The following is a 16290-nucleotide window of genomic DNA, read 5'->3' as shown; positions in this document are numbered from 1 at the left end:
TCCGATCCGACCCATTTTCATTTTCATTTTCTTTTCATCTTCTCTTTGTGGCCGGAAAAAAGGGTATTTCCTGCGATCCTTCATCTCCTTCTTCCACAAACAGTGACTTTTGACCAATAATTCTCATATGAAAATACTAATCCGGTTGTAAAACATTTTCGAGAAGCCTTTATCAACAAATATTGATTTTTTTTTTGAGAAAAATATGTTTGAACAAATATTGTTTCTAGAAACTCTTTGACTGCTCCCCAAAAAAATTCCCCCCTAAAGTGTCTAAAACCACTTCTCACATGAAGAAGCTAGTACTATAAAAGTGTTGTTTGATTTGATTTTTTAGAGAATTAGCCAAACATTTCTATTTTTGAAAAGAAATTGTATCGTTTGCTGGTCTTTAATTTTTGCCTTTAAAACTTTAACAACGGCCTAACCAGTGAGATATTATAACGTAAAAATATAAATTTATATTCCATTCTGGAGAACACCCCCCGCACAAAAAAAAAAAAAAAAAAGGAAATTTCGGAGAGGGAAAAAGGAGGCGGGAATGTATGTAATAAGATAAAAGGCGGCAAAACATTATAACTTTTCAGTCCCTAGGGAAAAACAAAAACAAAATAAAAGCTCTCCAAACACAACCGTCGCATTACCTTCCGCCGTAGTTTCCTATCAAAGGCTCTTCAGGTACTCCTACCACTGATTTCCTTAATCACCATTTTATTTATGATTATTGAATCGCTCTGTATCTAGCAATCTTAAGTCTTACTGTATTTTCGATTATTCATTATCAGCATTCAACATAGAACCATAGAAACATCCAATTTTAGCAACAGAAGCATACTTTACTTTTCGCGTCTAATTAAATCTCTGATTGACTAGATGATTGCTGCTTCGGTCTTAATTCAATTCGAACTTTCTCATTGTTGTTATTATTTGACTATGATTGACTAAATGATTGCTGCTTTAGACTTAATTTTAATTCGAACTTTCTCATTGTTGTTATTTTGTTTGGTGACTGTTGTTTCCGATCAAAAGCTATTCCGGTACTCCTTTTGAATTCGTGATTATTGAATCGTTCTGTATCTGGCAATCTTAAATGCTTATTCGTTATCAACATAGAACCGTACAATCATCCGATTTTAGCAACGAAGCATACACTATTTGTCGCGTCAAATTAAATCTATGATTGATGAGATGATTGCTGCTTCAGTCTTAATTTTAATTCAAACTTCCTCATCATTGTTGTTTTTTTGCTTGGTGACTGTTGTATTGTATCACTGATGATTGTGTAAATGAAAATTACAAAAAAAAAAAAAGTGGATGCTAGGGCTATTAGCTGATTTGTTAGTATGGACGCGAATTGATTTGTTTTGTTTTGGTGAGAGACAATACGAGATGTTTGCTATTTCAGTCTTCCTGTGGACTAACTTTTCGCAAATAGAAATGATTAATAAAATGGATGTTAGGGCTATTAGTTGGTTTGCATATAGAAGATTATTGATTAGTATGATGTTTTGGACTTTGAGTGAGTATTAGAGGTGCATAATCAGAAAGATATGTTCTAAGCTCTTAGAACTTCTTAGTTAGCATTTTAGTTTATGCCAGCAGTAGCTATAGTCTACTAAATTTAGAGTAGTAGTGCATTATATTTTGAAAGTAACTTGTCTGAAGAACTCCATCCTTTTTGCAAATCTATGTATATAGATGTGAAGTTTTATTTTTTCGTTTAAAATAGTAAGTTTTGTTCTCTTAGAAGCATGGTGTATGTAAAATTTTGGAAAGAGAAAAAAAAGAAAAAAGAAATGTCTGTATACTTTCAAGACAGGGTGAAATTTGGTCTTAGTTTACTTTTCTTAACTGAACTAAGTTAAAAAGAAAAACTGATAGTGTCTCAAGTATAATAGGGTGAGGAAGATTCATTCAACCCCACTTTGAGTTGCGTAAAAGACCTTATCAGAGAGCTAGTAAAGCATGGACCTTTTGATCAATGTGGAAGTTGAGAATATTTCGGAGCCTCGGGGCTTCTGTTTAACTGAAAAATAGGATCATCCATCCTCTTTAGCATATCGATAAGTAAACATAAGTGATTTGTAGTTTAAGGACATTATGCCTTAAGTGCCAAGAGGGACATAGGCAGATGTTTATGGTTGAGACTCTCCAGATTTAAATAAATTCTTTCGTTTTTAATTGATTTGAAGCTTAATTTGCAGAGCCTATTGCTGATAGGTGATCCTTTTTCCTATCTTAATTTATATAGTCTTGTATCCTCTGCTTAGACTACAGGCCATCTCTATTAAGTTATTAGGTGAAGGTTCAATAGTATACATCTCCAGTTAACCACTTCTTCCACATATAAATGAGTGTATCAACAACATGTTAAAGCAGTAGTAATTTCGGGCATGAATTAAAAAATATTGTCCACTACAATGACATCAACTGTTTGAATATTCAAACAATGAATGTTACATATCAATTTTCCTACATCTATCGCTGTATGCTATTTTCTTGAAAAATGGCTCAGTTTGGAGCATAAATGAAAGAATAGGAGATGCTTATTGTACACTACACCCTTGTAATGTCCTAAGGGGTGACCTCAAATGATCTGCTGCCGTAACATGTAAATCTGTATCTCCTGTGAGGTTATTGAATGTCAACAATGCGTTAGTCATCAAATTGTTATCCTATTCCTCTGTGTTTCTCTACTTTGTATGAGCAGATTTTGGTGAGTTGTAACCAGCAACTCTCTCAGCAGCTGCTCCCTCCTTTTTTTTGTCATCACTTCTATTTTTGACCAACTTACTTGTGGGGAAGTGCAGTCTAGCAATGAGAGGTCGTGGGGCTCTTGTCTCTTGATCAAATCCCCTCACGCAGACAAATCCTGCAAAATGCTTTTTGAGAATGACATTTGCAAGGACAGTATTACATAATCCGACTCTAGAAGTCAGGTAACTCAAATCACATCTTTTAATTTGTTAAAGACAAAGATGAATATGTATGTACACATTTTCCCAAAGTAAGAGAAGGGAAGGTGCTGGTATTTAAGTAATTCTTGAACAGTTGTAACCTGCTACAAGTGCTTCCTTCTTGTATGTTCACATGAATTTAGCCAAATAAATCACAAGTTATCTAGCTCTTAGTTGCTGATCCATGCTATTTGAACTATTTGAAACTTTTACAAGTATCTGAACAACTTACCTTAAGCTATAAACAGTTATGGCACTAAAGGACCTGGAAATACTTCAGTAGGATGTGCTGTTAAAAGTATTTTCAAAAGCCAAAAAGAGGTGTATATTATGGTCAATTCTTTGTCCTTGACATCCAGTTTAATGTTATAACAGTGGTAAGGTTCTGCAAAAACCTACAGACTTCTCTCATCCAAATTCTGTCTGTCCCTTTGTTTTCCTGGATGTCCTCATCCAGTGTCAAATCAAATGGTCCTTCTAAATTATTTGTTGGACTAGTAAACTGAGCACTTAACTTTGGTGATTTTCATCCATAATCAAAAATAAGTTTAAGTCCTACCACTGCATACTTTCTCTCTAGATCACAATTTGTCTACCTGTGAATTTGTACCATCTCTAATTGTCTATCTCTTCCAGGTAGAAGCATCACTTTAGAAGTATAACTTTGCACTGCATTGATAATTTCCTTAGTCACATTCATAAACTTTTAGTATTATTGGTGACAAGTCCAGGCTTTTCTCCTTGCCCTTCCATGGGTTAGGTACCATTAATAGTAACAGTTAAGTTACATGAGTCTTGTCTCCATTCCACATCTTTTAGTAGTGGTACAATTTAATTCAGATCCTTTTTCTGTATCTTTTTTAAATACGAGAAGCAAGAATAGTTGGCCTTACCTCTCCAGAAGCAGTACTGAATTTGTTCTGTTGACAAGCCTGATAAACATTAATATTTATGTCGTCAGTAACTTAGACTCAATTCTTAAGTCAGAGATCAAACTACAATGTTTTTCTGAGCATTTGGCTGTACCTTTAAAAATTGTTGTTACAGAGGTCCCAAAGTACACGGTCCTTCTTGGTAGAGACCATAGCAATTTTCTCGGAACATTAATTGGATTAAGACTGGATTTATGATCCGCAAATACCTGCACAGTGTAAGATCATATCGAATTGAACGATCAGAATGATTGCTATCAATAACATCCTTTCCCAAGTCTCATTACGCACAGCTGCAGTTGTAATTTTTGAAGTATCGTTGTCCAGACAGACTCCTGAAAATAGTGATCAGATGACAAGGTCCGGAGTTTACCTCATTAACCTGGAAGTATGTGCCATTGAGGGGGAAGCTCCCTCTCATCGCTGTTCGGCATGGTATCTGCAATAAGCTAAGTGTTTCAGAAAAAAAAAAAAAAGGCAATGCTAGCTTATAGTTCTTCTACAGGTAGTGACTTTAAAACACAACAAATGCCTGTCTCACTCACCAATAGTGTGCCTCTTACGGTTTGTGAGTTTGCTTCTCTTATGCCATTGCACGAATAGCATGTCTTCTCATTGCACAGGCTCCCCGATCCACTGGGATCACACTTTGTTTCAGGAGGTTGAATTGAATTTACAGTCTCACCTGGTACGACATTAGGCAGAGGAGTTACAGCATGGTAATATACTACTGCAGACTAGAGTTCGAATTAACCATTATATTGTTATATGTAGTCAGTGACGAGGTCAAAGAGAAAAAAACTGGTCAGTGTGTCCTCCCATGCTATATGGGGAAAATTTTGGTTTCAAAGAGCTAAATATTGGTAATGCATGGTTTGGCTTCAGATTAGCACTATGGTTAGAATCAGGGATACAAGTTTTCTCCATTCATGAACTGTACTATGTGTGCGTTAGTTGATATACCAGAGAAGATGATACTATTCAAAGAAAATTCAGTTGCCTACCTGGTGTCCATATTGCCAGAAGGTATGGACTTGGGTCATCAGGTTCTCGTTTATCCATCTGTGTTTGAAGATTATTGGGTCATAATAAAGCTATGTTCTAGCCAAATTTTATTAATTGAGCAACAGAAGATAGACAACTGACCTTTTCCAACAATTCATGGGAATCTGGGAGTTCATACCTGCAATATATTAGAGTATTGGCCATTAGTTTTGAGATTAACTGCTACAGCCTTTTGGCATGGCTTCACAGGTAAAAAATGAGAAGACTCAGCATTTTGTAGGTGTTTATTAGAAGGCCATTTGGTGTCTCATAATTGATGGTGTTGAGAGGTGTTGTGGACGAGCAATACAAACTGGTATTGCCGCTTTTATACATCTAATTCTCTCTTTTCAGCACAGCCTAAATTTGTGGAAATATCTACATTGCACATGCTTTGTTGATTGTCTTCTTAAATTCATACAATTTCATATTCACATTATTAAGTCCTACAACGGCAATGTTATATTCTACAAGTCCCTTTTATTCCTGACTTTAAATTTTACTTATCTTGTTCACATCTTTACACAAGTAAACATCAAACAAGAACTCAGGAACTTACACTTGGTGTTCTGTCCGTAGACGGCTGACATTTTTCAGCTTGGGAGTAGGAATTGAAGCCGCATCTGGATTCAAGGCGACCAGAGCTTTGGATAGGTCACCTTCTTTGTTATGCCCTTGAAAAATAGTTTCCAAATTGGTCGTAAACTCTTTCATGTTGAGTTCGATCATCGGAATTTCATCAGGATCCTCAATAAATCCATCCTCAATGTCACTTTCTAATAGTTCTGGCAATGGCTCTGGTGTTTTTGGTTCCTCAATAATAGGTTCGCAGTTGCTGGTAATGAGTGTTGCTTCTCTATCGGATAAGTTGGTTATCTCTTGAGGTACTGGCATTGGCTTGTTTAGGAAAGCAGGGATGTTACCAGCTTCAACTGAAGCACACGGGAACATCATTCTTCCTTCGGCTGCTGGGGGTAACAGCATAGGCTTGAATGGAGCAGTTGCATTTCCCTCACCAGAGATTGGAACTGCTGAACTCACTATCCTCTTCTCTTCTGGGCCAGGAAGGGCGAGTCTTGCACTGCAGGTAATTTTTAACAAGTTTGTCAGTTTTCCTCGAAATTGACTAAGTAATAAAAGTAAAAGATTGCCAGATTTTTTTTGTCTAATGTAAGAGTCATACAATTGAGCGACCATCTGAGGAACAGTTTTCGAGCTCTACTTGCCAATTATTGAAATTATTTTGTGATTTGAGCTTGATAATAAGGATCACTTGAGTGGTTGACTCATGTAAGTATTTCGATGGTTGAGATGAATGGATATATACTTTCTGAGGAATGGTACATATGAAGCATTTAAGCTGAGATTCGCTCGTTTATCTCATTTTGCAAGCGAGCTGTTTATTTAACTAATGAAAGTTCTTAAAGAGCTCTTAAGTTGATTTACTTTAACAGGTGGGAGCTTTTGGTGTTTGAAATAGCCTAGACAGAGCGGTTGTGCAGCTGAAATCAATCCATACATATGCTCGAGCGACAGGGTAAACTGGTACAACTTAGGATGTGCTTTAACAAGGATTATGTACTACCTAGTTTTCTTTTCCTTATCTCAAAAAAAAAAAAAAAAAAAAAAAAACAAGGATTATGTATGTGCATTCCCATAGTTTTCCTCCTCTTCCTATTATTATTATTATTATTATTATTATTATTATTATTGTTAATCATCGGTATCATCATTAATATCATCATCATCATTATTATTATAATTTGAATTAGAAAAGTTTGGTTTCTGTTCTTAGAATTGCATTCTTAAACTTCAAACCATGTTTTTGGTCCCCAATTTTGCAGTCAACGCTAACTCTTCTAGTTTGAAGTTGTTAAAAAGAGGAATGAAGCAAATTTTAAGGTAACCTTAATGTTATGAGTTTCACTAGCAATTTGAAGATTGGAGACATGGATGACTAACCTTGCAAAAGCACTAGCGAAGTGTCTGCACTCAGCTCGCAGTGGGCATGCATTACAGTTAGGTTTACTTTTGGTGCAGAAAACCTGTGCCAATATTGGAACAACAACAACATCATACCCAGTGAGTCCCACAATGTGCCAATAATGGAAGTCAGCCATAATTATAATTCTTTCTGATGAGGGAGAACAACCTCCACAAAAATAGTCATATGAGGGCATATACAACTTGAATAGTGCGATTAAACATACCTTTCCAAAGGTAATCATGTGGTAGTGCAACTCATACCTGCCAACAAACATCACCTTATTAGCGATACATCCATGGGTATGTTAGAGCGTCCTTTAGCTTATAAATTGCATGTGTAACCAATGAAAATTATTATGAGGTTTGAGAAAGTACAGTGTTCTCTGGTCAAGCTTGCATAGTCGTGGCCAGAGATACTTCTGAACTGACTCCAGAACTGGATACCTGTATGGAAGCATAAATGATTAGCCATGTAGTAGACAAAGTACGTTTTCGAGGTTTTGCTTTAATAACTTACAGTTCAAGAAGATGCAATTGCAGTGACTCAGGAAGTGGTCGGAGAGGAACCCATCCTAATCGCACAGCGATTCGTCCAACATTTGTGTCAACCTAACAAATTCAACTTTGAGTTCTAGATCAAGTATGTAGATCATTGCACATTGGCAAGTGGAACTTACTGGAAAAGCAAGGTTGTGAAGTGTTAATAGCCGCACGCATTCTACACTTTTCAGACCCAGTCCGCGGATACTTAGTAGATACTCTCTGCAGTAAGGAATTTTTTTTAGGATAAACTCAAGAAGATGGTAAATTTTAGCGAATTATTGCAATGAACTTACTTTGCTTTTTCTGGGGCCACATCTCTCAACCATTCTAGGTCAATACTTCCATGGTCCCTTACCAGTCTATTGAGGAAGTCCTGCACGATAAACAATTATTGTTTTCTATGAATCTTTATTGCGAGACCTCTTTTTCTCCTCGTGGCTAATGAAAACATGTTTAGTGCGCTAGTACCTTAATTCGCTCTGCCAGCATGTTGTTCATCCCTCGTTCCTTAATAGCATCAGAAATTTCTTTAACTGCTGCACATCTAACTGCTTCATAGTTCAACGAGTCCATTGCATTCTTGCTTTTTTCTGTTTTCCCACTCTTTGGTTGGACTTCCTTCCTCAAGCTATCCCAATCAAAAGCTTTCTTATCTCCTTCCTCTACTTTTCTTTTTCTTGGTTTTGAGATGCTGGTGCCTGTTACTCTGGGTTGCTTGCTTGAAAGATATGCTTGACCTTCTGCATGTGATATGGTTATATTGCAACAGTTTCTTGCATGTACTACAAGGTAAGAACTACAGATCTAGCATGTAAATTAACTCTTATTTGCAGATTTTGGGATATCAGGATTACCTTCTTGTCCTTTAGCAGCGGCTTCTGAATGGTTTACTGACTGTCGGATGCAAGCGCTTTCTAGGTGTGAGGCCATTGTCATCTCCTTTTGCTGGGAACTCTCAGAATGTTGATCATTTCCATTGTGAGGTTGCATTTGCATAGTTCCTGTCTGTTCTCTGTGCTCTGCAAATGCATATTCTCCCATCCTTGGTTCATGAATAACGGGAAGTGCGGTTCGCTGAGCTGTCAAAGTACTTGAACATCCTGCTATCTGGTTTATGCTTTGGCTCATTAAATCTACTCCTTTTGCTGCATTGAGTTCTGGAGTTATTGGAGTCAAAGAAGAGGCAATTTCTTTCTCATGGCATGCTATTTCATGTTTTCCAAATTCTGGTCTCATGGTCAACCAAGAATTACTGGTAGTTCTTACTGATATTTCTTGGACATGAGCATGCGGATTGATTGGATAGCCATGTAAATACGCCTCTGCATCAAGATTTCGATTATGCCTTACATTTTCTGACTTCTGATTCCCAAAGACGGGCATCTTTCCTGAAAGTGTATTCCTCATAAAGTGACTCTGATATTCCTGGAATGCAGCAGTCCACTTTGTCGGTGGAGAATGGTTTGCTCGAGTACTGTTCTCATTCAAGTTGGGTGAACTTGGTTGGTCTTCACATTCTGAGTTGGATCCGGAGCTTGACCTGATTTCTTCATTGGCTTGAAGAATGAGAGAGTCAGGAGAGTTTTGTAATGAAATGACTTCCTCGTCTGTTCTCTTGCCATGCTCACTTACTAAATAAGCTCTAGTTGTTTGTATGTGATTCTCCATCCTGTGCTCAGATGATTCATTGGATGTTATGGAGCGTTGATGACATGTAGGCAGCTGTAGTCTAGCTTTATGATATGTGGTAGTCCCATCTGGATCTATTATTTCGACTTCTGGTTCCTCCACTGCTATGTTACATCCATTTCGTGAGAGGGTATTCTTGGTCCTTGTTGGCTGCAAGGGGAACTTGGCTGCAAGGCACATGAAAGCAGAGCTGCAAGAAAGGGAAGTATGTTATTGAATTATCAACTTCTATTGTTAATTTGATTAACTATGTTCGTCTGATGGTATCGACCATCAATTACCTTGAGAGATGATCTGAAACATTCTGTGTGAGGAATACTCCTATTACCGAGTCGACTACTGATCCCTTCCAAGGCGAGAACCTCCTATCTCCTGCGAAGCTTTTCAAATTATTTGTCTAGTTGGAGTTGGTGACATCACGATAACATCAATTCTGATCATACAAGACAGATAGGTGTGGTTGTGGAAATGAATCCTAACTGGTACGTCTACCACAAAACTTGTTCAACTGCCTTTAGTGTCTACTATTCAGATGGTAATCTCTTTTGATAGTTTTGATCATTATTAACTGATCTAGCAAATGGAGTATCAGTCTTACAGACTTCTCCTGCATTAATTATGGGGACTTGAAGATATACATTTTAGTTTCTTGAGCCTCTCTAAAATGTTAAAGAGACAAGTTTGCTCATAAGATCTCCCTTGTTGATAATCATGGCTTAGCTTCATGACTCAGTACTTTCCACCTGATTTAGATTATTTTCTGTATTTACTGTCTAACAAACATACATATATATATTTTTGGAAAATTTACCATTTATGGCAGGATGCTAGCATATCCAGTATGCAGCTTCTCTTTGTACGTGAACCTAGAGTTGTCTTATTCTAATAGTGGAGCAGAGCAATAGTATAACAGCCGTAGATCCAATCATCTTACTGTACCTATTTTGTTTTGCAGCTCATGTTTTGATCTTTTATTCAGGCTTTACCTTTGGCTATCTCATTGATACAAGTACATGGTGGGACTAGAGAATCATTTCAGAAGCAGTTATTGACTTCTAAATTGAATAATGAATGGTATATGGAATTCTTTGTTACCTTGAACGAGGCGCATTCGTGTGATAAAAGAGTCTACCCGTCCACGGATGACTTTCCTTTCATCTTCCCACTTTTTTTCGTTGTCCTTGTCCGTTGTATCTGCATTTCCTTCCTTCCCCATCAAGAGGTCCCACAGTCTATTTGTCTCTGGATCAAGGTCCACTTTGGGCCGTGGCTTATGTTTTTTGACAGGATCAAATCCCTCATATGGGATAATTGTGCCACTTGCCTTATATGGAACAAGGGCCTTTTGATCCTCTTCAGCAGCATCTTTCTTGCCACCGCTGATAACAAGGTGTTCCAATCGCCGTGTGATCATATCGACTGATGCTGCATTTCTGCGTGTTCCTTGTAAGCCTGTGTGACAGGAAGGATTTAGTTATTGGAATCTAAGTAGGCGTTTGGACATAAAAAATGTGATATTTGCAAAAAAGTAGTATTTGAAGTTAAGTTGAAAAATTGTATTTAGAAATTGAGTTGTGTTTGGACATGCATTAACTTGAAAACAAGTTGAAATTTTGTGAGTAGAATAGATTCTTCTTGATCAGTTTTTCAAATTTTGAAAAAAGGAAAAATCTCATCTTCAATTTTTTTTTTCCAAAAAAATCAGCCCAATTTATAACCAAACAATGTTTTGAATCAAAAAAGAAAAAAAAGTTCATGGACAAACGACTCATATCATTCTTCAAATATTGATGCTACATTGCTGAAAAAGATAAAAACATGAAAGCAAGAGTGATGTCATAGGTGCAAAAGGATACCTCTAGCTTTTGTTGGGTGATGTTGGTCAGCTCGTGAATTCTTGTTCTCTCTTGTAAGCAGCTCCCCATGACTGAATAGTTCATTGGATGACGTCCGCCCCACATTTTTCAGCTCTGCTTGTATCTTATTTTTAGAAAATCTTCTCAGAATCTCTTGTGCCACCATAGAGAGAGTTTGGGGTTGACACTGAAGATTCCAGTTACTGCTTGTGGCCTGTGCTTGGGGTTCATGTATTCCAGTCATTTGTTGGGATATGTCCTGTGATATTGGTTGTGTATAAGAATGAGATTGAGATGGGTTTGGTTGCTTTTGAAAGTTATGTTTAACAACCATGGTACTAGCACAATGCCTACTGCCCTCCCCATTGGCTCCACTGTTATTAGAACCTAGGAATCCATTATATCTATTTATGTTCAAGCTGCTTGACTGGAACTTTGTTGAGCCATCTATTGCAGCTGTAGTACAGGAAGGAATACCAGATGAATTACCATATATTTCAGAATCAAACTTTGTTTTCTTGTGAATCTCTGAACCTTCTAAACCAAATGTGCTGTAATTTCTTCTGATGCAGTCAATCCCCGACATTTCTGGGCACAGAGATCCCATCTGGCTAAAAATTCTAGGTTGAAATGCAGGACTAGAGCACTGATCTCTCTTGGATCCTCTTTTGTCGTCTGCACAAGCTGTGTCTTTCAAAAGCAGAGGTGTCCTTTCCAGTGCCAGCTGTCTTGGTTCGTCTCTCTTTGGTGTACTATCTTTTGCCTGAAAGACAACCTGGCCTATTCTGGTTTCATCAATTCGCACTTGATCATGCCCAAGCTGAATGCTGTTTGGATACTGATTAACGTTTCGCATACTCAGACTTCTTGCAATGGCATTCAGTGCCTGGTTCTTTGTTGTAACTTTATTTGCTGAAGGAAGCGGCAATGCCAAATCTTTTGGCTTTTGAGTGAAGGAACTGATTACATCAGATGTAGTTTCTGTTAGCAGTTTCTCTGCAATTTCTCCATTCTGCTGATTTTGCCCAGCTGACATTTCAGGAGCCTCCATGATAGCCAAAGCTGATTCCATGTCTTGAGAATTCAAGTTCAAATCAAAAAACTCTTTTCTTGGTTGATGTTTTTCGGCGTGGCTGATATTGGTACTTGCCAGGCTTTCATCTTTTATTCTGTCTTCCAGGTCAAAATTTAGCATTTTCCGACATGTTTTTGCTGTGTCTCCAGCATCAGGAACTCTGTCCTTGTCAACAACTTCGGTTTGTTGAGTTGTTGAAGCTTTGAGGCCCTTTCTGCGGACATACTTCCTTTTTCCTGATGGGTTCTCATCTCGAATGCTATTTCCTGGGGCAGCTGACTCAACAACTTCAGTTTGTTCAGTTGTTGAAGCTTTGAGGCCGTTTCTGCGGACATACTTCCTCTTTCCTGATGGGTTCTCAACATGAGAACTATCTTTCTGGGCAGCAGGCTTCGGAGTTCTTTTGGTTTGCCCTTCTATTACTACCTTCGGCCGGTGTTTTCGCCTTTTGGGAGGTTTCGATGCTGGCGTCTTGTTTAGGTCAATGTCCCCATTACCTATATTGTCACTATTGATCTTTTCACTCAATGGTGATACGGCAACCGTTGAATCTGGGACTTTCTGTAACAGTTTATCAGAGTGGTTATCCTTGGATTGCATAGACCCGACAATATGCTCCTGCTTATCTTTGTCAAGACTAGAGCTTTCTTGTATTGGCTCAAAATGCTGGTTGTCCTTGAAGTGGTTCTGTTCTGGTGTTACTGGTGCAAACGGGAAGAAACTACTTGTGCTTGGACTTGTGCCAGCATCTGGTGCCGAGGGTGAATACAGGGATCTATTGATCTGATAAGGGCCTCGAATTCCATCTGTAAGGAAATTGGACATAAACTTGTGATTCAGAATAAAATATCATGATGCCTGTCAAATGGGACTAGTTTGATAAAATATCATACCTGCTGTTTCTCGTAACTCTTAAATTAAACAGTGTAACAAGGCAGCCCCGTGCACTAAGTTCCCACTATGTGTGGGGTCCGGGGAAGGACAGGGTGTAACTAATTAATATGTATATAACAAATTACATGTATTTGTGACAAATTATAGTGGAAAATAGTAAAATACAGGAATTATTATGTTTAGATGTTTAGTATTGCTTCTGCATAGTAATTGGTTTTATAGGTATCAATCAGGGCGTGTAATATATGAGAGAATTTTGAGGCTTGTTCTTAGCATAGCTTTCTTGTTAGTGAAAAAATAGCATGTTTTTTTTTTTTCCTTCCTTTTTACTGTTCCTAGGCATTACATTACAATGCAATATCTGAAAGTGTTCCTGCCTTGCATTTTCTTTTCTGCAAAGTGTGAGACCTCATAGATGGTTAAGTTCTTACAAATACTAACATAAGATTTAACTCACCAAGTGGTGGGCGCTGGTTGCTGTAACGATCAAATGCCTGATTTGGACTAAAAACTTGACTCTCGTTCAGCAAATTTTGACCTGCAGAGTTGAGTTGCTGCTCATATCTGCTTTCAACTTGAGAATATGAATTCTGAAAGGTCGGTAAATCACCGAGATGGATGCTATTGCTTGATCTTCCGTTGGTGGAGAGCGTATACGACTGATTCATGCCCAACAATTCCGCTAAAGAATTAACTCTCGTGCAAGCAGGCTTACTATGGTCTGCTACATTTTCACAGCGGTTGATATCTATATCAGAGTGTCTGTTAACCACTGCTGCATCATTCCGGTGACCAATATACCCATTATTCAAACTCACTGACGGGACAGGATTCTGAACTGCTCCAGTATCATGAGATGGCTTTTGTAAAAAGTCACCATACATCCCGAGCAGGTCTTGCCAATCTGTCCTCTCCATCTGATTCCCTTGCATTTCAGCTGGAACAAGATCAGGTATTTGCAAAACCGGCTTTTGCGGTGTAATAGGAGTCCAAGGATCCCCATTTTGGGTAACTCTATTCTCTTGGGGAGTTGAAAATATTCTCCCCAGATTCATCCTCAAATCGTAAGTCTATTCTTCTCACTGTCTATTCATCCGTTGCGTCTTCGCTTTTAACTGTTCGAAACTGACTATACTTTGACTCTCAGATAGGACTTCACTGTAAAACCGATAAATGAATTTTTTTTAATCCAAAACAGTTCTTTGACATGAAAGCATAAGAATTAATGACAGGAAATTCGTGGAAATATCATAAACATAGGCAGATCCAAAATGTAACACTCGGGTCAACAAGCAACAATAACTGGACCAATTAATAAGTAGGATCAGTTTTCAATTTACTTTTTTGAAATGAAAAAAAAAATATTATTGAAACAAATATAAGAATATAAACTTATGCATTACAGGTGTTCTCGCCTAGTAGTGAATTTAAACATAAAATTTCTTAGTACTTGCAGCAAAAAAAAAAAAAAAATCTTAGTACTTGAGTTGTATGCACTTTACTAATTCGAGTCTGTGAATTACTTTCCTCTCTGTAATCATAGAAAATTCATCTATATAGGTACCAATGGGAATACCAACAAATACAATTACAACTCAATAGCATTTTATAGCCCACATGAAAATCACACAATCATCAATCAGATAACAGGAAATTGAAAAACATGTTAATTGTAGAATCTCATATAGGAATATATATGAATAGTACATTTTTCAGTTTTTGCTCAGTACTTCCACCACCATATACATATGCCAAGAATGACAGAGGAAAAAGCAAGTGAATTGGAACAACAAATTCTGATAACACAAATTTGGAAATCACAGTGAATTTTGGGGAATTTAATTCCCAGGATTGACTGAAATGCACCAGGTGAATGAAAAACTCACAAAATCTTCACACAGAATCTTAAAAGGAATTCTGAGTTGAAAATGATCACCTAGTTTTATGGGTTGTTGTTACAGCATAAATAAAATAAAATAAATAAACCAATTAAACAAGCAAAGAAAATAATAAAAATTTAATCTTTAAGAGTTTAACTAACCGATCTTAGCTGAGTTCAGTTACCGGAGTGAAGTTGCTTGAGAACCAGTCAATGCCGGAGAGCCAAAGTCAGTCTTCGTTAAAAGAGAGGAGAGAGAAACAGAGAAAATGAAGGACAAATAGAGAGAGAGAGAGAGAAAAAATGTGGGAAAAAATACTATCCGAAATAGTACCCCTTTGTATACGTTAAGAAAATGTTGTATGTTTATGCTTGTACCATTTCATGTAATAAAATTGGTCAGACTACATTCAAAGCACAAAATCTTCATTTGCTACCAAGATTAATATAGCCACCCATAAAGAGTATGTTGAGATAACAATTTTTTCTTATTGGAAAGAACTATTTATTGGTTGTTAAAGGTTTTGATAATACTATAATAACAATTTGTTTGAGCTTAGTAACCTTGTTTTGTGTTGGTATTTATAATATTTGGTGGTCCAAAATTTCTATACAAGGAGGAGGGTGGTGGTAAATTGTCCTAATACATTTATTTTTTTACCGTTGGTACAGATTGGTACTGATAACGCGGTTACTTAAATGAAAAAAAAAGTATTCATGACTTAATGAATATGTTTGAAAAAATCTAATTAGGAGATTCGTGATTCTAATGCATCTTTTTTACCGTTGGTAGAGGTAGGCATTGACAGTATGCATTTTTTTTTACCGTTGGTAGATATATGATTGACAGTATGCATTTCTTTTGACCGTTAGTAGAACTAGGCATAGGAGTTTCGTGATTCTAATGCATTTCTTTTGACCGTTGGTAGAGATGTGACATTATACATTTCTTTTGACCGTTGGTAGAGATAGGCATTGACAGTATGCATTTCTTTTGACCGTTGGTAGAACTAGGCAAATTAGGAGATTAGTGATTCTAATGCATTTTTTTTTTATCGTTGGTAGAGATATACTTGACATTATGCATTTCTTTTGACCGTTAGTAGAGATAGGCATTGGCGGTATGCATTTCTTTTGACCGTTGGTAGAGCTAGGCAAATTTGGAGATTCGTGATTCTAATATATTTCTTTTGACTGTTGGTAGAAATAGGCATTTACAGTGCCGTTACTCAAATGAAAAAGATAGTCATGACCTAATTAATATGTTTCAAGAAATCTAATTAAGAGATTCGTGATTTAAATGCATTTCTTTTGACCGTTGGTAGAAATAGGTGTTGACGGTGTAGTTACTCAAATAAAAAAAAAAAAAAGAATAGTCATAATTATGTTTATTTGGTTGTAGTTAGTGGTCCTTTTCCTTTTTGACCTACTTTGA

The 16290-nt window shown here is 37.1% G+C and overlaps 1 protein-coding gene and 1 long non-coding RNA gene across 4 annotated transcripts; one reads left to right on the top strand and one right to left on the bottom strand.

Annotated features, from left to right (window-relative positions):
- Window positions 1-2368: 2368 nt before the first annotated feature.
- On the bottom strand, window positions 2369-15210 carry LOC132616227 (transcriptional activator DEMETER). 2 transcript variants are annotated; one of them, XM_060330846.1, is made up of 21 exons: window positions 15018-15207; window positions 13434-14134; window positions 11008-12888; window positions 10247-10603; window positions 9433-9523; window positions 8317-9341; window positions 7931-8202; window positions 7756-7835; window positions 7597-7681; window positions 7437-7528; window positions 7295-7363; window positions 7144-7180; window positions 6896-6978; window positions 5493-6014; window positions 5036-5072; window positions 4894-4951; window positions 4435-4574; window positions 4263-4328; window positions 3984-4098; window positions 3851-3889; window positions 2369-2872 (listed from the first exon to the last, which is right to left on the bottom strand). In XM_060330846.1, exons 2-21 carry the CDS (start codon window positions 14029-14031, stop codon window positions 2694-2696), a joined length of 5826 nt encoding a protein of 1941 aa, XP_060186829.1. In that variant the 5' UTR covers window positions 14032-14134; window positions 15018-15207; the 3' UTR covers window positions 2369-2693. The 2 variants fall into 2 exon arrangements, 1 of the variants encoding a protein (XP_060186829.1); XR_009573051.1 differs by lacking the exons at window positions 2369-2872; window positions 3851-3889; window positions 3984-4098; window positions 4894-4951 and having other exon boundaries at window positions 15018-15210.
- Window positions 5882-8429, top strand: LOC132616229 (uncharacterized). Of its 2 annotated transcripts, XR_009573053.1 has the most exons (3): window positions 5882-6020; window positions 6388-6478; window positions 8296-8429. It is a non-coding gene; the product is annotated as an uncharacterized LOC132616229 (long non-coding RNA). The 2 variants fall into 2 exon arrangements; XR_009573052.1 differs by lacking the exon at window positions 8296-8429 and having other exon boundaries at window positions 6388-6637.
- Window positions 15211-16290: the final 1080 nt, after the last annotated feature.

Source organism: Lycium barbarum, chromosome 10 (assembly GCF_019175385.1).
Source record: "Lycium barbarum isolate Lr01 chromosome 10, ASM1917538v2, whole genome shotgun sequence".
Taxonomy (NCBI): domain Eukaryota; kingdom Viridiplantae; phylum Streptophyta; class Magnoliopsida; order Solanales; family Solanaceae; genus Lycium; species Lycium barbarum.
Note: the sequence above shows the minus strand (reverse complement) of the source record. Positions and strands in the feature narration are given on the sequence as shown.